A 23,938-nucleotide genomic window follows, 5' to 3' on the forward strand; every position below is an offset into this window, starting at 1 on the left:
TCTCTCTCTCTCTCTCTCTCTCTCTCTCTCTCTCTCTCTCTCTCTCTCTCTCTCTGATATTAGTACAGTGACTAAAATATTTAGAGTGTAAATAGGGAAATGGATAATGGCATATAATTATGAAAAGGCTTGGAAGGTTACTTTGAAAAAATGAAATACGGAGTGGAAGAATGACTGAATATTTTGAACAAGAAAACATCTGCCATAAGTAAAATATAGGACCGAAATGTTGAAATGAGGCTGTTTGACTGATGGAAGTATTAGAACCTAGCTGGGAAGAAGACATTCTGAAAGTTGTGTACAAAAAAAATGAATAGATAAATAAATAAAACACTCACAATGTCGCTGCCAAAAAAATAATGGAGTGTTGAACCCAAAGTATCAGTTAAGATACGGAGATAGAGATAACGAGTACACAACAGTAAGATAAATGTTGTGGGATGTAAAAGAATGATTCCCTGTAAAATGGGAGGATGAAAGTGTTCACATACATAGAGGTGAAGATGAAAGGATTGAGGTGTCCATCCCCACAAGTACAAAACCACACCTGGCCACAACTTCACACTGGGATTTATAAGCAACACTCATAATTCATGTTTTATTACAAGTGTTAAACGCTTATATGACTTGCACATCATCAGTGGAACCTGTGATTAGTCAACATTCAATACTTTCTTTAATAAAGTTATATAACTTGACAAAGTTATGAAGTCAACAGAGTGGGCACTGAACAAATACTTATAATGAAATACTTGTTTTTAGTTTTCAGTAACAAGTGGCTAAGAGTTGTTTAGGGTTGAAATCTGAATTTTGTACTTTGATATCACCAAATTAGCAATTAAATTGCAATAAAAGGGAACATACAAGAAATTCCTTACAATACAAATGTGTTGCTTTTGTCTTTAAGTTACAGGAAAACATTTCTTTCATAAGCCATATGATAATGGCCCAGACACAACCTGAACACACAATATCTGCTGTCATGTAGTGAGAGTCATTTCAAACAAACTAGCAAAAAGGGTGGATGGTTTTGGACTGTTTCAAGGGAATACAGAACTTCAGTTACAGTTTTGTCATGTTACAGAGTGAGAAAAACTGCCATCAGGAAGATTTGAGGATTTTGCCTAAAAAAATATCATTGAAATTAAATAAATGCTTAGTTTCTGAAATTAATTTCAAAATTACATGCAAAAGGTATGTTAGTCTTGACAAGTTTAAATATAATTATGTACAGCCTCCCTGAGCTAATTGATTTAGACAAATGAATAATGTATTTACTACAGTAAAATCCCTCTTATCTGGCATCAACGGGACTGCCGACATGCCGGATACTTGAATAGAAGTGAAATCATGTCCACAATCACCACCCTACACTCACGCATCTTACCATAACAAAGATCAGCTGATCTTAATCAGCAGCTGATCTGATCAGCTGCTGAAGTGTAAGCATAACACGCTTCCTCTTTTCTACAACTTTAGCCATGATGAAGGCGTCAGGCGATAAACAGTGCACACGCGGAACTGAGTCACTGAGTAAACACAGTGCAGTGGGCCGCGGGTGGCGCGAAGCAGTGCGCTCTGGTGGCGAGGGGGCAAAGTATGCCATGCGCGGGAATTTTAATCGATTTTATGAGTACACATTGATTTTTTATTGATTTTAAGGCTCGGGGAAAAATGTGCCGGATACTTGAAGCTGCCGGATACTCGAATGCTGGATGAGAGGGATTTTACTGTAGTATTAAAAACACTTTGATGTATTTGAAAAGTACATTTTGCTACCCAAGTTTCCTTCGAGTCTTTGAGCAAGTTATTTTGAATGCACAATATTGAGAACTCATTTGAAAGCAACATTTGCCCTACATCAGGATACAGTTATAAAGTATTTTTCCCAGGATGTTTTAATCACATTGCAGGTCAGCTATGCAGGAAAAATTTATCTTTTGACTCATAGCTGACTAGAAAAATATAAATAAATGATCACATGAAACTACAGTATAAAGTAGTTTGCAACAGTAACAAAATGACTTATAATACAAGGTTGAACTAAAGTATAAAAATACAACTGGATTCATTTTCTTTCTAAACAAAATTTTTGTGCCCAAATAAGTGAACATACTAATACAGTATTACATACTTTATAAAACTATATATACATAATTGTTTTAAAGATGTAATTGTATGACTTCTGTATGCAATTAGTGGAACCCAATATTTTTAATCTTTATAATGTCACTGATATTATCATAAAAATACAGCAACCTATCAGTAACATTTTAACAGTTCTTTATGTGAAATAAACTGATATGTACAAAAGTATTCCTGCTTAATCTTTCCAAAATTTCACATATTGAAGAAATATTTGGTAATGTAATATTACACACACAAAGACGTTTTACAGAAACACAACTTAAACAAGGTTACACAAATATTAATGATTTCATGTGATTGGTAAATTCAGCACATACACTTCCCTTGTCATGTTAAAGACTTCATATCAGGTAATGAGGTAATTAACTTGACTACTCAAGTTTTCTTTACTGTTCACTGATTATATTACCTAACAAATACATTCACGTTGTACATATGTAGAGTAAAAGTCTCTTTATTCAAGAATGATAATGGTCTACGTTTAGAACTATTGTAGATAACAGGAGAGAGAGAGAGAGAGAGAGAGAGAGAGAGAGAGAGAGAGAGAGAGAGAGAGAGAGAGAGAGAGAGAGAGAGAGAGAGAGAGAGAGAGAGAGAGAGAGAGAGAGAGAGAGAGAGAGAGAGAGAGAGAAATTGCCTGTTGGTACACCCACATTACAGTAAAAAAAGATGCTGCCAACATAAAACACCTCACGCACTGCAGGCTTAACAACTAGGTACCTTATGGATAATTTGAAATGTTTATAATTGCAACTATTATATATCAATGTTGTTGATCATCATCACAATGCTGTTATTATTATCAGTGTGAGGAGTCAGTACTTAAAACTCCAAACCCTTCCCATTGCTGCACTATGAGTGATATTGTGATAGGTATGTTTTTCTTAATAAAGCATAAGCCACTTAGTTGTTTAGCTCCTTGTGTCTTACACAACTTGTTGTAGAATATGGGCCAAAGTTAATGTCTCGGTTGTTTGTTTATTCGGAATTCTACAGTATAGAACTATAGAACAACAAATAAGAACAAAATTGGTTGAAGAAGATACCAACCTTTCTGAGTTCACTATAATATAGTGAAAGGGACTGTCATGTCTTCTTAGACAAACTATAGAAATGAAGCAAAGATCATGCCTAATGCCATGTCTTCTTAAGACAAACTATAGAAATAAAGCAAAGATCATCACTTAAAAAGTTTAAATTAAATGCTAGAAACTGCAAAAATACAGCACATCACCTTTTCTTGCAATATCACTCAAATGCAACTAGACTGATTTTCAAGGGATTCTGGACACACACACACACACACACTGAAAGAAAAAAAAAAAGGCGGGGAGGAGGAGGAGGGGCAACTTGAGGTCCACAAAGATCAGTTTTTGATCAGCACTTGAGTGAGTGAAAGGAGTCCCAGTGTGACCTTGAAGATCATATGGCACTGTTAAATGAGGAGTAGACAGTAAGTAAGGAGAATGATGCACTATCAATATGTGGATTAGTCTAGGAAGATGACATTATAAGTGTGGTGGCTACATACATCATAACATGCAGATGACAAAGAAGGGTGCAGCTGGGAGCACTACCAGGGGATCCCTATTCTATCTGTTCTAAAATCTCAAATGCTTAAGATTTTTTAGGAGAAAATTTTTAATATGGGCAAATTCAAATCCTGCCTTTAAAATTTTTTCTACAAACTTTCACTTTTTATATATTTTGTCATCTACAAATGCCACTATTATAGGACTATTGGGAGAAACTTATAAAACACACCTACTAACTAGTCTAGCTTTAAACACACATGCTTTTTTCCTACAGATTGATATAAACAATTTTATATTAATCTAGAAAAAATGTATGGCATAAAACATACAAAATCATTTTAGTCCCAGGTATTATATATATTTTTCCATGCCAAATGCATAACTGAATTCAATGTCTAGTTGCTGTATAAAATCTAACCTACAAAAATTCCACTTATGGACTATTATATCACTACTAACTTTGTGGCAAAAGTAGTGCTCATGACTTCACATCCAGTGTTTTCTCTGAGGATGGCAGTGTCATGTAGTGTATGGTAGTGCAATATTTTGTTAAGGGAAGTTTATCCCTTTTCTTAACATTCTACACTTAACACGTTTCACAGAGTAACATAATTTATTCTTTGATTATTTATACATACTTATAAGCAGTTGAAAATACATATTGGAAATACTAACTCACTTTACTGTTCTTCTTTTGAGTTTATACAGGTAAGAAACATCTCATCAAGATTACTGAACAAAATACCAGACTGCAGTTTCCTCATGGCCACATTTCAAACTTCACCACAATGGAAAATAACCAACATTCTGAATAAGGAAGAATTCTGCAATATTTGAAAACAAATGCCTGGCCATGCAGTCAGTAACACAAACTCAATTCTGAAAGGAAACAGGAAGTCAGACATTTATTACGCATACATAAGTAACTGAAAACTTATGCTAGGAACATTAATAAAAAAAAATGTACAAAATTAAAAGCATTAATAGCATGTACTTATCTAACAATTCTGAGATACACTTTATTTCAAGTGAACTTTTGTATCTTGTCAAGAGTTTCGTAAGTGCTGATTTGACATCTGGCTTTGAATTTGGCAAATTTTATGGACATTTATATAACATGGGTGAACATATATTCATTACCTTATGGAGCAAATAATAGTGGCACTGATGTGACAGATCATTTTTTCCTCAATACATATTTAGAGAAATCATGGGTTCCATTTTCTTGAGAAACAAGATCATGGAAAAGGATCTCCTCTTACATAGTTGAGATTCTTTTTACCTCAACAACCCTAAGCCAATGATGTTCAAGTAAGATTAATATATTTATACATTATTCAGATCGAATGTAACATCATTAAATGTAAAAATCACATAATTATCACAGTAACATTGGTACTTAAAACTAATAATGTAATGACTATGACTTATGATATGAATTTCTAGTTTTTCAGCTTTAATACAAACACTATACTGGTATCTTTCTCTGAACTCAATAGTATGCTAGCAATTTAGTCATAGGAACTTATAAAGAAAAAGCCTTTAGCAATACAGAAACAAATACACAAGCTCACCCCAGATTTACCATTTTTATATTCTAGAAGCACTTATTTTATCAAGAGTTCTTTCCTTTATTAATGCCCATGAAAACATGCAAAGCAGAACAAAACTCAAATAATTACCTGAGGTTGGTTAGTGCAAATTCTCTCAGCTTTCTATCTTCACCAAGCCTACATGTCACCCAAACATATGAATATCCTAAATGTTATTTTTGGCATATAACACTGAGAATTTTCCCTTCCCCTCATTGATCAGATAGACTGGTCACTTGTTCTATGGCTGCCTTGGAAGAATACTGTCACTGTATTTTCTGCACATCAAAAAAAAGGGCAGTGCTAGAAATGGAAACCCTTTCTGTATCTTATTTCAACAGTAAGGTTGTCATCCTTTATAGGGTGATCTCAACCTAGAATATAGATAGAATATTGAAAATAGAGATGCATTGAAACATCAGTGAAATAAGGACAGGCAGATGGCACTGGTTTGGCCATGTGAAAATAAAGTCAGATAGCACCAAATAATGACAACTGAATCTCAAATTAAGCAAGTACCCTCTCTAATACCAAAATGCTACCACAATAAATGACTAGAAACCTTTAGTGGCACTTTAAAAAGTATTACAAAAAAAAATCTATTAAAAATATCTTAAAACCTGAGCAAACATTTTTTGAGCATAACAATGCCTCAATTTTATTTTCAAGGATTCTTACATTTGTGCATGCATGTACTGTTCATCAAAAGATGCTTTAATAATAACAATGCTACACTACTTTTATCATTTCTAACAGTACTAGATCTAAAATCTTCTAAGGGTTTATTGTAAAACAAGCCCTCCCACTGTTCCCATGTAGCCTTGTGCCCTAGTCATGGTAGACTGACTCAGCCACCACCAGCTGCAGGATGTCATAGGCCAGGTGATGATGGTGTGGTCCCAACAGATTCTCCACTTGGTTCACAGACTCTCCCACAACACATCCCTCACGTTCCTGTGCTGCCTCTAGGATGTGATAAGCTGTTGAAAGGGAAAATTTAGTTGTGTTGAAGTTTAATTAATGTTTTTAAATATAAGTAAACAAACCAAACAATTTTTGGAAATTAAAATGTTTCATTCAACTGTAATTCAACAAAAAAATTACCAGCAACAGGATGGAAAACAGTACAAGGCCGTTCATATTACAGTGAGATACCTCAAGAGCTCCAAGTCATAATTTCACTTCTCTTAGTGATCTAACCCACCTAGTCAGCAAGATATTGGTAGTGCAAGAGTTTTCATCATAGTGAAGAGATATATATTTTTACATCTCTAAGAGGTCTGCAAACAAAATTTTAAAAATGTACAAAATTCTTTTTTTTAAAGCCTGAGGATGAGAAAGACTGAAGTTATCAAGAGACAGGATAAAAGATTTACTCTTAGTGCATCATGCAAGCAATCAGATTGAAAAATTAATGTACACATTTATGGAATCACTTGACAGTAGAATATTCCAATAAATAAAACAAGAATAATGGATGGTTGTATTATTGGAAGAAGATAGCTCAAATTAGTCCACTAAATCAAGGGCTTATGTTGATGAAATTTATTTTTTAGGTATCTGTGTTATCTATTAACATTACCTTTTTTAAAGAGGTCCATGCTGAGTTCATCTTCTAACTTAGCCCTCTGCTCCTCTATCCAGCCATACACACCTCCACCACCAGGCACCACTCCTCCATCTCGGTCTGCAAACACAGGCTCAAGTCACTTTGTGCACACCTTAGGTATGTCAAGATAAGACAATCAGGACAAATATGAAGATTATCTACAAGTGCATTACAGCATCTATCTCTCTTTGACACCTCACTACTTCTAAGAGCATTTTCCAACGGAGGAAAGGCATTCACCTTGTCCCATCCCAACACTTCTTTCTGACTTGTTCAAGCCCTCTTCCTCTATGAGCACAACTTTCACACATGTACATACTCCTTTACCTTATCATTCCAGCTTCAAAGTGGCCTTTCACTCATGCTGAGATCTTCACTTTCACTTGCATACACTTTCTTTACAAACTCTTTATTCTTCATCTTCTCAATATGGCCAAATCATCTTACTGTATTTAATCATTCCATTACTCCACACTTCTTTCTATTCGCAAAGGTATCCATGCTGCATATTTCATGCACACTTTCAATGCTCTCACTCTCCTATCTTGTCACTCCATGTGTCCCTCTGACTACTTGCTTGTACTGCAGGTGCACTTAGACTCCTGCACCCTATTCCATATCCAGCTAATACTATCACAAATACTTAAACTCACGTGAGTTCTTCATCCAATCTATTCTCCCAAAACTACCTCATGCTATTACTGCTGCTACACTCACTCTACAAGGTATACTAAAGTCATCAACCTCTACCTCCTTCCTCTCAAAAAAAAAAATTGCTTACTTTCCCCAACATTCACCCTCAGTTTCACACACACACACACACACACACATTTATTTGGAAAGTTGTGGACATGAAAGGGAGGAAATGATGGCACAAAAATGCCACGGAAGATCACCAAGAAGAAGTTTAAAAATTATGTATATAAATATAGATGGCTTGCTGTCGAGCCTATTGGAACTTGAAGACTACCTAAAGAACAATAAACCAGACGTGGTATGTTTAACAGAAACCAAACTAAAAGAGGAAATAAAGTTAAAACTTGCAAAGGAAGGATATAGCATGTGGAGGAGAAACAGAAAAGGAAAGGGAGGAGGAGGAGTGATGACATTAGTAAAAGAGGATATTGTTGTCGAAGAAGTGGAATATGATGATGGAATGGAGGAAACTTTGAGTGTTGTGATTAAGATCAAAGGAAGCAATAAAAAGGAAAGTTATTGTGACATAAATACCACCAAAAACTAGTGCATGGAGACCAATAAATATAAAATTATGCAACTAGAAGCAAGAAATAGCATAGAGGAAATGATGAGGAAAAGTAACAAAGTGCTCTTAATAGGCAACTTCAACACTAAAGGAATTAACTGTGAGGAGATGGAAGTGAAAGAAAATGTAGTGTCATGGAGTGTCATGCGTACCATGATGGTGAATACAATGAGATAGTGGGTGAACAAACCTACAAGAAGCAGAAGAGAAGAAAAAACTATCATAGACTTGGTGTTTATGAAAAACCACAAAAAGTAGACCAAATATACATTTTGTCTGAATCCAATGGGAAGAAGTGATCATGTGACAATAGAAATAGTACTACAGGAGGAAACAGTGTTGCACAGGAATGAAGAAGTTAGAAATGGGAGATAGAACTATGCTAAGGCAAACTTTGCAGAGCTTAATTTTATGGAAAAATGAACTAGAAAGATCTATTTGAAGGTAAAGTAGTGCAAGAAAAATATGAGAGATCTTTGAGCAAGTATAGAGAGGGGGTGCAACAGTTTGTGCCAAGTTATACGGTGAAAACTGGGAAGCATGAATGGTATAATGCCAGGAAAAAGAACACAGCATGGAAGAAAATTATGAGAAACTGAACACAGATACTAGGAAAGGATACAGAAAGGCAAGGAATGAATATGTTATAATAAGAAAAGAAGAAAGATATTCTGAAAGTGACAGAAAGAAAATGCAAGGAAGAGCCCAAACTCTTCTACAGATATATAAATGAAAAAATGAAACAGGGATGACATAAACAAGTTAAGAAGAGAAGGAAGAATTTATGAAACTACTGAGATGAGTGAACTAGTGAACGAGAGTTTTCATTCTGTGTTTACAAAGGAAACCGATTTTGTGGCTCCAGAAGTGGTATCACAATGATAGAATACAGGAGATACAAATAAAGAGAAGAAATCAAGAAACTGCTGGAAGAGCTTGATTTTAGAAAAGCTATGGGACTAGATCAAGTAAATAGATGAATATTAAAAGAATACTGAGAACAAATGGAGGAACCCATATGGGATATAATCAGCAGCTCAATGAAAGAAGGAAAAATACCAAGGAAAAGGAAAAGGGCTAATATATTCCCAGTATGCAAAGGGGGAAATAAATTGGAACCATTACATTACAGACCAGTGTCACTGACAAGTACTGTAAGCAAGCTTTGTAAAATAGTAATCAAAGACAGATGGGTGGAATATTTAAAAAGGAAAAGATAATTACAAAAAAGCAATTTGGATTCAGGAAAGGGAGATCCTGTCACAAATCTACTGAGCTTCTATACAAGAGTAATAGATGGAGTGCAAGAGAGGGACAAATGGGTTAATGTGGTATACCTGGATCTCAAAAAAACATTTGATAAAGTTCCCCACAAAAGTTAGAGAATGAAGATGGACAAAAGGGAGCAACATTGAGGTGGATGGATGATTATTTACAAGGGAGGGAAATGAGAACAGTAGTCAGAGACAAGCTGATGCAAAGTGAAAAGTGGGATACTGGAAAGATTTGTCTTGGCACCTATTATGCTTCAAATATATGTAAATAATATGACAGGGGCTCTAAAGTTATAAAAAAAACTTTGCTGATGATGCAAAAATAATGAAAATAATAAAGGATGAAAGTGACTGCAAGGAGTTACAAAAGGATATTGATAACATACTTGTACATGAATGGAGCCAAAGACTGAAATTAGAATTTAATGCCAGAAAATGCCACGTGTTGGAAATAGGAAAAATAAAAAGAGATCTTCATGAAGTTACAAAATGGGAGGAGGAATAATAACAAAAAGTAATGAAAAAGATTTGGAAGTAATGATCCAGGACCCACTATGACCTGAAAGGCACATAAATGGAATATTTGGCTTGTTAACAAACATTAGGGTAGCATTTAACTATTTAGATAAAGAAATTATGAAGAAAATTATAAAAAGCATGATACAACCTAAATTGGAATATGCAGCAGTAGTTTGGGCTCCACATGGAAAAAAAGATATATGGAAACTGGAGAGAATACAGAGGATAGCGACAAAGATGGTACCAGAATTGGAAGGCTTAAGCTATGAAGACTTGGAGATGGTATTACCAACACTACAAGGGAGAAGAGAAAGAGGAGACCTGATAACAATGTACAAATTAATAAATAATATAGAAAGAATAGACAGAAATGACTTGATACCACAGATGGAGGAGGGTGACAGACAAGGGGGCATGGGAAGAAAATAAAGAAAAGTGGATGTTCGAGCGACATCAAATACAGCTTCCTGTATCAAACTATTGAAATCTGGAATGATTTGAAGAAAGAAGTGGTTGTGGCAAAAAGTGTACACATGTTTAAAGAGAAACTGGATAAATATGGTTATGGAGACATGGCAAAATGAGCTTTGGCTCCTGCCTTGTACAATACAACTAGGTAAATACACACTACAAAATCATCCATTGTTCATGAAGTTCTCTTTCACTCTACAAGCAACACAGTCTTATCTTCAGACATTTTATCACAGCTTACAAACTTCATTCAAACTGTCTTAAACTACCATTTCCCACTTTTAACTTTAATTTCCTCATACAACAAACCATGAAAATAATAAACCAATGAATTTCATTAATGAGTCCAATTTTTTATTAAACTTTCATTACCAATACTTATGATTAGTTTGATGGGTCTGATCCTCCACCCTCTCCCATTAAACTTATTACAGTTAGCATGAATCAACTCAAACTATCTCCACTAGCCATTAACCTAACCTGCCAGATGTACAGGTTGTATATGTACTTAATGCTCCAGTTGTAATGCAGGAGATTCATTTATACGTCACTCTAAGTACATTTTCTTCCATGGAAAAATTCCCATTATAAAACACTAGCAAATAGTCAGACAGACACCTGTCACCTTCCCTCCCATGTAATACAAGAGAACTCACCCTCAACTGATAGTGCTCTCACCATTTCAAGGTCATTTGGAGTACTCTAAAATATAAATGACTCTGGCCACCATAGCCCACTCAGTAGCTAATTGCTGACATTGGGATGTCACCCAACACTTTACCATCCCTTATGCAAAGAGAGGAGGAATGTTACCAGCATTATGGGATAAGAGTAAGTCAACTTGCATTATAAGGAAGGGAAAGGGACAAGTGTCAATCAAATAACTTAACAATGATTGATAAGAACTCTTCATTAAAGAAAACATGCTTAAAATGACCAAGAAATTTACGGTGACACCCTACATACATACCAACCTAATATTTCTTAAAAACTGTAAAGATAAAAAAAATAAATAAATTACTCCTGGACATTCATGGTCACAGCTTATCACCAAAACAAGACCAAAACAAACAAGAAACGTTTTTGTTTACTTTTTTTTTTACTTGCAAACACTCAAATCATAATCACAGTCCCAATGATGGTTATTAAAAAGCTAAGTTAAACAACAAGCAATATATCATCAATCACAAAATCACAGTAAAGATTAAATTGGAAGAACTTGTAAAAGATCAGTCATTATTATGACTTAAGACAAAAGCATCAAATAAACTCACCTAGATGCCAAAATTCAGATTGTGTCCTCTTGCTGTCTTCCCTCCTGAGCTCTCCTGAAGTTATAAGGAAATCCACTGATTTGGGAAGACTTCCTGGATCCTCACTCTCCTCATCCGATGAAGAGAAGAGTTCTTTCACATTGTGGCTGGTGGTGGCAACTGAATACACATTCACACACAATTTATCCTCAGTTCTATTAATATGTTCTTGACTTCCTGAATAAATATAGGTCTTGTTCCTCTCTATATTACAGACTTTGGATTGGTTACACTTCCTGTGACTTAAACTATGATGTCTTGAAGTAGAGTGTTGAGGTGCCTGCATGATATCTGTTGTCTTTTTACTAATGTTGAGCTTAGTGGGTCGGGGTCTGGCTGGACTATGTGGGAGGAATGGATGGTCACTGGAGGACTGAGAAGAATTTTCTTGTTTGTACTGATTATTAGACACTTCATTACATGAGGCTATCTTAAGTGTTTTTTGTAAATGTTCTTCATCTGGTAACTGTTCAAGCTTTGGTTCTGTCTGAGTAACTGTTTCAAGCTCAGTTTGTTCTATCTGCCTCAAATGTGGCTCAACATGCTCACTCTGAGACTGCAATGTTCCATCTTCCTGCTCACTGGAAACCTTTAGGCTGATGTGGATCCCACTTGTTGATACAGGACTGACATCTTGAAACTTCTCCTGAGATGTGGCATCCAATAAAGCAGTCTTTGTTGGTTCTATATCTTGTGAGTGAGAAGAAACACACTTCTGAGTAGTGTTGGCAGAATCCTTTTCCTGTTTCACTTGAGGGGTTTGTATTAATACTGTTGAAGTAGCTGCCACATAAAAATTAGAAAAAGCTACCCAGTCATCCTGATCACTGTTTGTCTTCAGTAATTCACATGTGCCAATTTTATTTCTTGATCCCCCTGAAGAATTATGAAGAATCTGAGAGTTGCTGCAATCAGTACCTGAGGTTTGACAAACACTTGTCTTCTGAGAATCAATACCACTATCAGTTGACATTGTACTGTTGTTTGTAAATAAATCAGATTTTATTCTCTCTCCTTCTGACTGCTTGATTTCCTTTAGTGTAACACATGTTTTATGGTTAGAGCCACCATCTCTACCATCGGCTAAAATATAGTGATTATTCACAGAAATCCCATCCTCTTCAACTACTATAGACTTGTCACCAGACTCTGAAGTTTTTGAGACAAATTTACAATTGTCTTCAGAACCACTAGCATGTTCTATTACTCTCTGATCAGTTTCTTTCCAAGCTGCAGCATTCAAAAATTTCACAGTTCCACATTCTTCTATGCCTTCTTGCTGTGGGGAATCACTGTCACTGTGGGCTTTGTCACAGTCTTCAAAACTGTCCAGGTATTTCTCTACCGTTTCTACAGATTTACTTCTTGTTGGCGTCTTTGTGACATGCCTTGAAGACAGTCTCCTTAAAATACCAGAAATTCCCACCTTCATGCTTCCTTTCCTTTTACGAGCTGGTGTGTGTATTCCTTTTGTGGCACTATCTAATCCTGAATCTAAACTATGTGAATCAACTTCAGTAGCTAATAACAGGCTTGATTCTTGAATATTACTGTCAAGCTTATGGTATTTCTTTTTTGGTTGATGTGTCAAATGTAGACGTAATTTTTCAAGCAAGCCACCCTTTGTCTTCGTGTTTACCTCCTTAGGTACTACTTTTCCTTCAGTTCCCATTGCTTCTGATTTTAGAGCAGAATACTCACTTTCTTTTGTATCACAAGATATTGTATATGTATCATGCAAATTTTCATTGTGTTCTTCACTTTTCTTTAAAATGTTGGTGTAATTGGTGGTTGTGTTTCTACAATTTTCTTCATTTTTTACTTGACATACAGCCTCTAGAGTAATGGATTCTTTGTTGCCAATGTCATATGTACTATCCAGAGCAACTGGTACTAATGCACTGACTGCTTTGTCAGAAGGTAATTTTGACATATCAAATGTGCTATTCAATAGAGGTGGTCCAATTGACTTCATTTCTTTTTCAAAATTTGACTTGTCAATCTTAAAAGTGCCATGTAATACTGTAGACTTCTGCACATCCTTTGTGGTGTTGATGTGGGACTTGCAAACACATGAATCACCTTCACAGTTTTTAAGACCTTCCTTTAAAGTAAAAGTGGAGTTCATCTGAGCTGGTTTTTGTTGCTTTTTTGAAGACTCCTTTCCTGCCAGTTTTTCTGTATCCACTTGGGAGTTTTCTTCCTCCATGTCACACTCCACTTTTTTGTCTTCAATAATCTGAGCCTCTGCTAATAGGTTTACAATATCATCACAATCCTTCTTCCAATGTTTACGTTCACCTGCCTCTCTATACACAAATACACAGTCTGAAGAAGTGGTTGTGTCCATCTCTGATGCAGTAGTTTCCAGGGGGGACTTTTCCAGATCAGCAGTGTGCACTGCACCCCATCGTGCACGCATACTGGGAGTCAAGTGGTGGGATTTGACTGTATCCTCTGAAATAGGCTCTTGGGGAATCACTGCTTTGACAGTGCTTGGAGAATCCTGAGCCAACACTGACTCAGAATTGCCATCTGATAAATTATCTTTACAGTTTTCTTCTTGGAAAGAAACCTTATCCATGGAAGTATTGTCTTGGATACTGATATCCTTTACAGTATCTTTCTCTTTGTTCATATCCCCTGATTTGTTTTCAATTTGTTGTAAGTCACATTCACCATGTGGACTGAATTTGAAGTCTTTTTGAATGTCAGTGCCATTTGAGATGATGTCATAGCCTGTTACCTGCTGCATTGTGCAGTCCTCTTTTGCTAGCAGAGGGGTTTTATTACTAGTGACAGAAACTGGCTCTTTGTCAAGTTTCTTATCAATCTGCCCTGCTCCTAAACAGACAGTAGAACTGCACTGTTTGAAAGCTTTATGAAGTTTCTTATCCTTTTTTGACTTGTGATGTGTCTTTCCCTCTTTATCAGTAGCATGACTGATCACATGAACTGATTTCAAAACTTTTTCATCATTATTTTGGGACACAGAGGTAGATAATTTTTCCATCTCATATGCCCATTGACGTCGCTCTGAGACCATTTGGCTCATCTTCTTGGTGCGCTCTTCAACCAGATTTTTCAATTTCTTTTGCATCACTTCCCTTAAATGTTGAGGTGACATGGTTGGTAGAGTTTCCTCTGCATCACTACTCTCATCATTTTCACTGCAATGCTTGTCTTGCCACTTGAGGCTTTGGTTAGCTAACTCTTTAACATCCTTTGGGTTTGGTAATTCAACACCACTAGGTATAGTCTCAGGTTTGCACATTTTTGGCTTCTCATACATTTCAGGCACATTTTTTTCTGAAGCAATATCACTTGGTTTACTAATGTAATTTACAGAAACACCTTCATCTGGAAGCATACACTTTGTAACAGCACCATTACAGGATGCAGCTGCACATGCTTCATCCACCATCAAAGCTTCTACACGCTTTCTTTTGTCATAAACAGCTTTAAGTTTCTTGGTTAAGAATTCATCTGCAAGCCAACCTGGAGACCCTGGAGATTCACATGACTGTTCTTCATCCAGTCTAGACTCAACCATGAGGTCTTCATCTACAGTGTCATCCTTCTTTTTTCTTTTAAGACCTGCACTATCTAACATAAGCTTAAGTTTGACTGGTGACGGATTCATAATTTTGTTATATTGATGCTGAGACTTTGGATTATTAATTTGCCTGAAAGCATTAGGTACAGACTTAGATCTCTTCTGATACCTCTTACCACTTATGTCTGCCTCAGGCCTTTGTACATCTTTGGATGATAATATATCCTCACTTGGGCATCTCTTCCTGCTATCTTGCCTCAGTCTTGCTGTGTTTTTTTGAGTTATCTTAGTCCCTTGTTTTCCATTAGAAACTGCCTGCTTAGGAAGCCTACCAACAGACTTCACTGGAGATTTGTGAGAAGCCTTCCTATTGAGAGAGACTCCATACTTTGCAGCAGGGTCTGTGATGTCAGGAGGGCGTCTGTTGAGCACCACCTTGCTGCGAGCTGAAGCAGGCACATGGTATTTTCGTCTTATGAGGGATTCCCTTAACTCTTCCTCTTCACATCCAGGAATAAACTTTGATACTCTTTTGAGGATAAATGGTTTGCGAAGTACTGCACATATAGAGGGGCGAGCCTGGGGTTCCCTCTGAAATATCTGGCTGAGTAATAAACGAATATCTCTACTATAACGAGGAGCTACAGGTGGATAGATACCTTTTATAATCTTAAGAATAAGTGCCTTCATATTACAGGCCTCAAAGGCATGCTTCAGTGTTAGCATTTCATACAAAACACAGCCCAAGGCCCAGATATCACTTTTGTTATTATATGGCTTATTTTCACACATTTCTGGAGACAAGTAATATGGAGTTCCTATGCATGTTCTGGCAAGTTCTGAGGAACTATTTAAAATTTTTGAGATTCCAAAGTCTCCCAAGCGAATTTTTCCATCATCTGTTAAAAATATATTTTGAGATTTTATGTCACGATGGAGTATTTTATGATCGTGTATATACTTTATGGCAAGGCAGAGTTGAACAAACCAGTCAAGGACACGATCTTCAGGAAAGAGAATGCCATTTCTCTTGGTGATGATAGAGTGAAGGTCACCACCTGCACAGTAGTCCATTGCTATTAGTAAATATCCATCTTCCTCACAGGAGCCTTGGAACTGAGTTATGTATGGGTGTGATAAGCTTGACAGGACCTGCAAAGTAAATATTCATTAACTCTTTAATATTTCTTTAAGCATGCAATGTATAAAAGCAATGTCAAAAGTAACTAGTTTTACAATGTCTGCAGTATCCTGAAAATGGAAATGCTGAGTCTAAATGCACTCATTTGTTAAGATTAATCTTCTTGTATTCCACACATACATTATCTCTGTGAGAACCTCAAATAACAGGATATCAAGCTGTAGAGTAATCAGTTCTCTGCCAATTTACCAGCAGACCATAAGGGTTCCTTATGTTTCACTGTGCAAAGCCATTATTAGTAGTGGTTATTTGAACATTTTTTTACTAATACTGTAGTCGTCCATAAACAGCATATACAGTGGAACCTCGGTTCTCAAACTTAATTCATTCCTGAATGCCATTTGAAATCCAAAATGTTAGAAAACTAAAACTATTAATCCCATAGGAATCAACATAAAATGGATTAATCCATTCCCACACACCAGTCTACCCTATCAGTGGCTTATGACAGATGCTCCTACAGCCAAGATGGCTGCTTTGCATCATCTCCAGCTCACAAATTATTTATCCAGAAAGGATGTAATGAATGAACTTTGTGACAGAACTCATCAGAAGATACTGTTTAGACCAATCTAGTAAGGGAAGTCTTACAGAGGGACACAGAGAGGAGCAACCCAATTACTGCCAAAATGAAGGTGATCACAAACACTCAGACATCTTGCTGATGGGAAAAGCTACTGGAAAAATGCAGCTATGCAATAGTGATGGCGCTAAGGGTCATCAAGAAAGCCACAGGAGGCTCGGGATTACTCCTGAGCACTGAAAACTGTTTGTTTACATCGGGGCTTTTTAATGGGATCACATTTACCTCATTTCAAAGAGTAAATTACGGTCTTACCCTGTGCATCTCCTCCAAATACATAAAAAAATTAAGTAGATACTTATAGAAACTATAAATTAGTAATAAACAGCAGCTTTTGCTATGTCTTAATATTTAAAATCAAGTAACTTTGTTCTAGAACCAAATTATGGTACCACAACTGAAGCAATAATGAGTTCAAAATTTTGTTAAAAAACAGAATTATTCGTAAAGGGAGGCTTTTGACAACTACAGATCCATTGTAAATGTAAAACTAAACTAATGTAAAACCCCAATGGCAAAGCTGACACATGAAGTTTATGAACATTAAATGCCTTTATTATGAGAATTTTACTAAAACAATCTTGAATATTTGGAATTTCCATGATTGCTAAGCTAAACTTGAAGATGCAATGTGAACAGATAACATATATCACCCAAAACTACTGGCAACTGCTACTTTTAAGATGCAGTTAGTCATACAGGTATATGGTCCAAATTATGTGTGTGTGTGTGTGTGTGTGTGTGTGTGTGTGTGTGTGTGTGTGTGTGTGTGTGTGTGTGTGTGTTGTGTGTGTGTGTGTGTGTGTGTGTGTGTGTGTGTGTGTGTGTGTGTGTGTGTGTGTGTGTGTGTGTGTGTGTGTGTGTGTGTATTTACCTAGTTGTAATTTACAGGGCCTGAGGTACGCTCGTGTGGTCCCATCTCTATATCTAAACTTGTCCAGTTCTTCCTTAAAGTTGTACGCACTCATTTCCAATATTACATCCTCACTTGGCTTGTTCCAAACTTCCATATTTCTCTGTGGGAAACTATATTTCTTAATGTTACTCAAGCATCTTCCTTTTTTTTTTTTTTTTTTTTTTTTTTTTTTTGCTGTGTCCTCATGTGTACCTGTTATTTTCTACTTCTCTTAAGAGCAGTTTCTCATTATCTATTTCTTCCAGTCTATTCCACTATTTATAAATTAGTATTAAGTATCCCCTTTCTTTTCTTTGTTCCAGTCTTGGTAGATTAATTTCCTTTAACATGCCTTCATATGTTAATTCTTCCAATTCTGGAAGCCATCCTTTGTATCCTTTCTAGTTTTTTCACATTTCTTTTTGTAGGGAGACTTCACTGATTCAACATATTACAGCTCTGGTCTAATCATGGTGGTAATTATCTTTCTCATCATATCTTTATCCATGTAATGGAATCCTGTTCCAATTTCTCACTATTTTATATGTATTTCTGAATCTTTTCTACATGTTTCTCTGACTGTTGACTATCCTGTATTATCACTTCCAGATCTTCCTCTTCTTGTAATTTTATTTTTTCTTCATTCCCCATTTTTACATGTCCATTTTGGTCTTTTCACTTTTCCTCATTTCCGTTACATGACATTTTTTTCACATTAAACTCCATCTCCCATTTCTTACTCCAGTCCCAGATTTTATTCAAATCCTCTTCTAGAATATCAGTCTTCATTGTTTCTTATACGTCTCTGTAATTTTGCATCATCTGCAAACAAGCTCATGTAACTCTTTACTCCTTCAAGCATATCACTTATGTAGATCAGCAAAAGTTTTGGTGCCAATACTGATCCTCGTGGTACTCCACTATCTATATTTCTCCATTTTGATTTTACGTCTTTTACTACCATTCTCATATCTCTTCCCTTTAAGTAACTTTCCATCTAGTTTTTTTAATTTTTCCATTCAGTCTCCTATATTTTCTAGCTTCCACAATAACCTGTTGTGAGGAACTTTGTCAAAAGCTTTTTATTTTTTTAGATCTATATACATACACACAATCCACCCATACATCCCTCTCCTGTGTTATATCAGTCACTCGAATAGAAGCTCATCAAATTGGTTACACATGATCGCTTTTGTCTAAAGCCATACTGTTTTTACATTATATTTTTTTTTCTAGAAATTCTGTCCAGTGCTTCTTTATCACTTTTTTCACAGATCTTACATACTATGCTGGCCAATGATAATGGTTCATAGTTTTGTGCTTCTTTCTTCTTTTATAAACTGGCACTATGTCTGCTCTCTTCCATTCCTTAGGCAATCTTCCAGTTGATATTGAACATTATATATTAATAACATAATATATTATGTCATATATTGTTTCAATTCATTCAATTAATTGTTTCCTGTACTCTTTTAAAAATGAAATCTGATACTTCATCTGGTCCTGTTGCTTTTCTCTATTGCAGTTCCTTCATCATTTGATAAACTTCTTTAATTACTATAATTTCCCACATTTGTCCCACATCTGTCTTCTCATCTTTTGGTTCTTAAAAATTCTGATTCTTCTGTGAAAACTTGTTGAAACTTTTTGTTTAGCAATTCACTCATGTCTTTTGGGTCTTCATATATTTCATTTCCACCCTTCAACCTTCCTAATTTTTCTTTTAGTTTATTTTTTTCCATTTATGAATAGAACAGTTCTGGTTCATCCTTGCACTTTTCAACTACATATATCCTTTTCATATCCTTTCTCTTCCTCTCTCTTTATTTTCACATATTAATTTCTTGCTATGGTTTTGATTTCTTTTCACTCCTGTCCATTTTTTTTTTTACACATTTTACATTAAACCACACCTGTTTTCCTTTTTCTTTAGGTTTGTATAATGGGGCATATTTATTCACTCCAGTCTCATATATTTCCATAAAAATGTTATACTTATCTTGCACATCATTTGCTCTTTTCAGCTTTCTCCGTCCATTTCTTCATATAATTTCTTAAGGTCATCCATGTTCACTTTTCCATAGTTTCTCCTATTTTCTTTGTATGATTCATCCTCTTCACTGTCATCATTATTGGTCTCTATTTCTATCATTACATGGTCACTTTCTCCCATGGGGCACACATCAAGGAGACTAGCCAATGGTAAAAAAAAAAACAGATTGAAAAGACCCACACAGCATGCTGCACCCTCAAAGAAGCTGGAGTAGAGAAACCTAGGGAAATGGCCAATTTAGTTTTTGAAATGTCTTACCCTTCTCTCATGAAAAATTCAAGTTGTAAGTAGGAAGAGATACAGAAACAGGAAGTTCCAAAGTTAGTTGGACGAAGCTATGGGAAAGGCACCTGAATATGCCACAATTACAGTAATGGTGATGGAACATCCTAGTCATCCACTCTGTAGATGGGACAAAAAATAATACCATACACTCTATACATCATAAAAGGTGAGTGAAAAGGACCAAGGGAGAAAACTGGGAAGCTCCTCATCTGTATTATAATTTCTACAATGTGACAAGACTTCTCTGGTTACCTCCCTTTAGGGTCTGGCATATATATGAAAATAAGTCAGAAAGAGCATCAAATGTTCTGGCTTACCTAGAACTTACTGCATGTTGAAACAATATCATACAGTGGTTACTCCCAAAAAAGATATTTGAGTTACGATCAGCGTGCTATCCACTATTTTGCTTACAACGACTAACTTGGCATATGACCAACTACAAAATTTTTTTTCATATATATATATATATATATATATATATATATATATATATATATATATATATATATTTGCTAATGGTAAGCACTGTGTTATGCATTGTTGGGTAAGAGATATTTTGTTTATATGCATTTTACTGCACTCTTAAGTAACAAAAATTTATATTTTTAATTTTGGGGTGTTTTCAAGAATAAAGTCTTGCTATCAGATCATTTTCTGCTTTTGCCTACAGCAGTTTTGCAATAGATTATGGTTGTAAACACAGTACACCAGTGCATACCAAGAATGAGCAGCATCATATCTTTACCTGGACTTCTTGTCTGGCATTTTGCACTTCTTTGGGTGTCATGTGAGAAATCTTGATCCTCTTGATGACATGTTTTGTGTCTGATGGAACATGGTGTGCCAGGTGAGCTGAGCCATAGGAGCCAGATCCAAGTTCACGGATGATCTGGTAGTCACTCAAGGTCAGCCTGTGGATGACCAGGAAGTTCATTACTTGTTGGGGCCTTCAGGATCAATACATTTATTATCAAGGCATTATACATTAAAAACTTATAATATTTTATTCATATGTTTTAGGAACTAATAAAACCAAAGCTTGCCGACCATCACCAACAACTTATTAGCCCATCAGAACCCTTAAGATAATAATGAAAAAAACAGTCTTGTCTGTCAGAGCAAGACTGCCACAACTTTACCAAGAAAACGTAAGTATCAAAGATGCCATTTACTTAAAACTTTAACCAGGATCATTTCTATATCAAGAAATAGGCTACCCATCTTAATATTCTACAAAACACAACTGCACCCCCCCCTCCCCTCAACAAGCTTGGGAGGCTGGTGAAAAGACTGGCTCTTCTGGGACAGAAAGCAAATACACACTAGACTAACCAGCAGTCTTCATCCCATTGATTCCTATGGAGTCACAATAGTAGGGGTCACGATCTCTTTGCTGTGGCAGTGAAGAGCTTTTTGAACCTAAATGTAACCTGATAACTTCCTGAACCACTCTTTTAGTGGAGCTAACTGTCCTTTGTGTGAGCTTGTGCAACTAATCTTACACAAGATACACCAACATGGAGATCTATTTACTTAATTTCAGCCTTGTTATTATTTTTGCAAAAATTTCCTCAGCCTGTATTTTCCAATAGCATTGTTTCAAATTACACATGATCCTATTGTAAACTGTTCTGATAAAACTTTCTACATCTTTAGGTTAAGCTGTGTGGAATTATCAAACAGGCAACACTAACAAAAGCCTAATTATCTGGAACAGGCGATGGACAGTTATTATTAGCTTGTTAACTTCCCACACCACCTTGTTTACTGTTTATCAAGACAGTAAAAGAATCACGACAAAGTTAAGCAATACCCATACAAGCACATTGGCTACACCTGTGATTTCATATTAACCCTAGGTCTGCTTCCATTCCTTCTTCACTAGAGGTGTTATTATTCACGTCACATATCCTTACTGACATCAAAGGAGCTCGAACTAGCGATAAATGATGAATACAGGCGTTCGACATGACTAGTACGTATATTTGATAGTGAATTCATTAATAATTCCAAGCCCAATAAATTTTAACTTAATGTCCATGCACTTCATATGACAATAAATGTATAAAATAATAAGATTCGCAAAAGACAAGAATGGTAGATTGATTCAAAACGTAACAAAACACAACAGAAGAAACCTAAGTGTTTCGTTTTCAAAATCACTAACAAAACAGAAAATACCTCCCTGACATTCGTGGTTGTTTTCACCCGTTAGTTCATGTCACTCGCACAGACTGTAACAGTATGCCTCCTGGCCACGACCTCAGACACTCACCCGCAGAGATCCATGGTGGCAGGAGCAGGCAGGCAGCACCAGTCACCACTCCCACCACGACCAATCACCCAACTCCCACCCCGCCCCGACACGCACTACCCCGCGCTGTCACCACTACACCTACCTCACCTCGCCGCAATCACCCCAAATAACACTGCAGGCCTTGTCTGTGTTGTAGTAGTGTGAGTTAAATGTACATTAAAACATCTCTGTGCTCCTGATTATTGTTTCTATTGTAAATAATAAAGAAGTGACATTTTTCTTCCATTGTCAGTGGTTTGTTGTTTTCATATTTTATATACCACTGTACATTCCAACATTACTGTGTGTATTCGTTGATTAGTCACAAAATTTAATGTTTTAGCCAATAATGTTACTACTACTACTACAACTACTAGCACTACTAGTAATAATAATACTAGTAATAATAATAATAATAATAATAATAATAATAATAATAATAATATTATTATTATTATTATTATTATTATTATTATTATTATTATTATTATTATTATTATAATTGCTACTACTACTACTACTACTACATACGGCTGAAGCTCTGACTCACGCTGTCATTGTCAGTGAGGAGAGTCAGGAAGAGTAGGGAGAGGAAAACACACTTCACCTTATGTATACATATTGCACAACAGTACACAAGTTACCTTGCAATAGTGACTGCACACAGGCAGGCACAGGGGCGGCAGTTGCCCCGTAACAGTTCGTCACGCAAACTCTACTCGCACGTATTGTCACGTCGCGATCTCGATACTACTGTGTGTGTGTGTGTGTGTGTGTGTCACAGGGTGCCTTACACTCTGCCTACCATGTCACCACCTCTGCCAGGCAAGCATATAGTACTGATACTTAAGCATTTTTTTTTTTTTTATGTAGGAGGGACACTGGACAAGTGCAACAAAAATACAATAAAAAATATATATAAAAAAATACTGAGATGCCAGTCTCAGAAAACGGTCCAAAACGGTAGTCAAAAATTTGAAGGATAAGTGTTTTGAAACCTCCATCTTGAAGGAATTCAAGTCATAGGAAGGTGGAAATACAGAAGCTGGCAGGGAGTTCCAGAGTTTACCAGAGAAAGGGTTGAATGATTGAGAATATTGGTTAACTCTTGCACTAGGGAGGTGGACAGAATAGGGGTGAGAGAAAGAAGAAAGCCTTGTGCAGCGAGGCCGCGGGAGGAGGGGAGGCATGCAATTAGCAAGATCAGAAGAGCAGATAGCTTGAAAATAGCGGTAGAAGACAGCTAAAGATGCAACATTGCGGCAGTGAGAGAGAGAGAGAGGCTGAAGACAGTCAGTTAGAGGAGAGGAGTTGATGAGACGAAAAGCTCTTGATTCCACT

At 36.1% G+C, this 23,938-nt stretch overlaps 1 protein-coding gene across 1 annotated transcript; it reads right to left on the reverse strand.

Moving 5' to 3' along the window:
• Window positions 1-584: 584 nt before the first annotated feature.
• Window positions 585-22,721, reverse strand: LOC135101310 (uncharacterized). The gene is made up of 5 exons (XM_064005122.1): window positions 22,577-22,721; window positions 21,047-21,212; window positions 11,687-16,433; window positions 6,858-6,962; window positions 585-6,255 (listed from the first exon to the last, which is right to left on the reverse strand). The coding sequence occupies exons 1-5, from the start codon at window positions 22,588-22,590 to the stop codon at window positions 6,104-6,106; spliced, it is 5,184 nt and encodes a 1,727-aa protein (XP_063861192.1). The 5' UTR covers window positions 22,591-22,721; the 3' UTR covers window positions 585-6,103.
• Between the last annotated feature and the right edge of the window lie 1,217 nt (window positions 22,722-23,938).

The sequence above is a fragment of the Scylla paramamosain genome, chromosome 1, assembly GCF_035594125.1.
Source record: "Scylla paramamosain isolate STU-SP2022 chromosome 1, ASM3559412v1, whole genome shotgun sequence".
Lineage (NCBI taxonomy): Eukaryota > Metazoa > Arthropoda > Malacostraca > Decapoda > Portunidae > Scylla > Scylla paramamosain.

Bases quoted from the DNA above. Each gene is read 5' to 3' on its own strand.
- LOC135101310 (XM_064005122.1), bottom strand. The intron at 16,434-21,046 runs GTAAAGATATGA...TTTACTTTGCAG, and splicing joins ATGCCAGACAAGAAGTCCAG to GTCCTGTCAAGCTTATCACA. The intron at 6,963-11,686 runs GTGAGTTTATTT...CTGTGTTTGCAG, and splicing joins ATCTGAATTTTGGCATCTAG to ACCGAGATGGAGGAGTGGTG.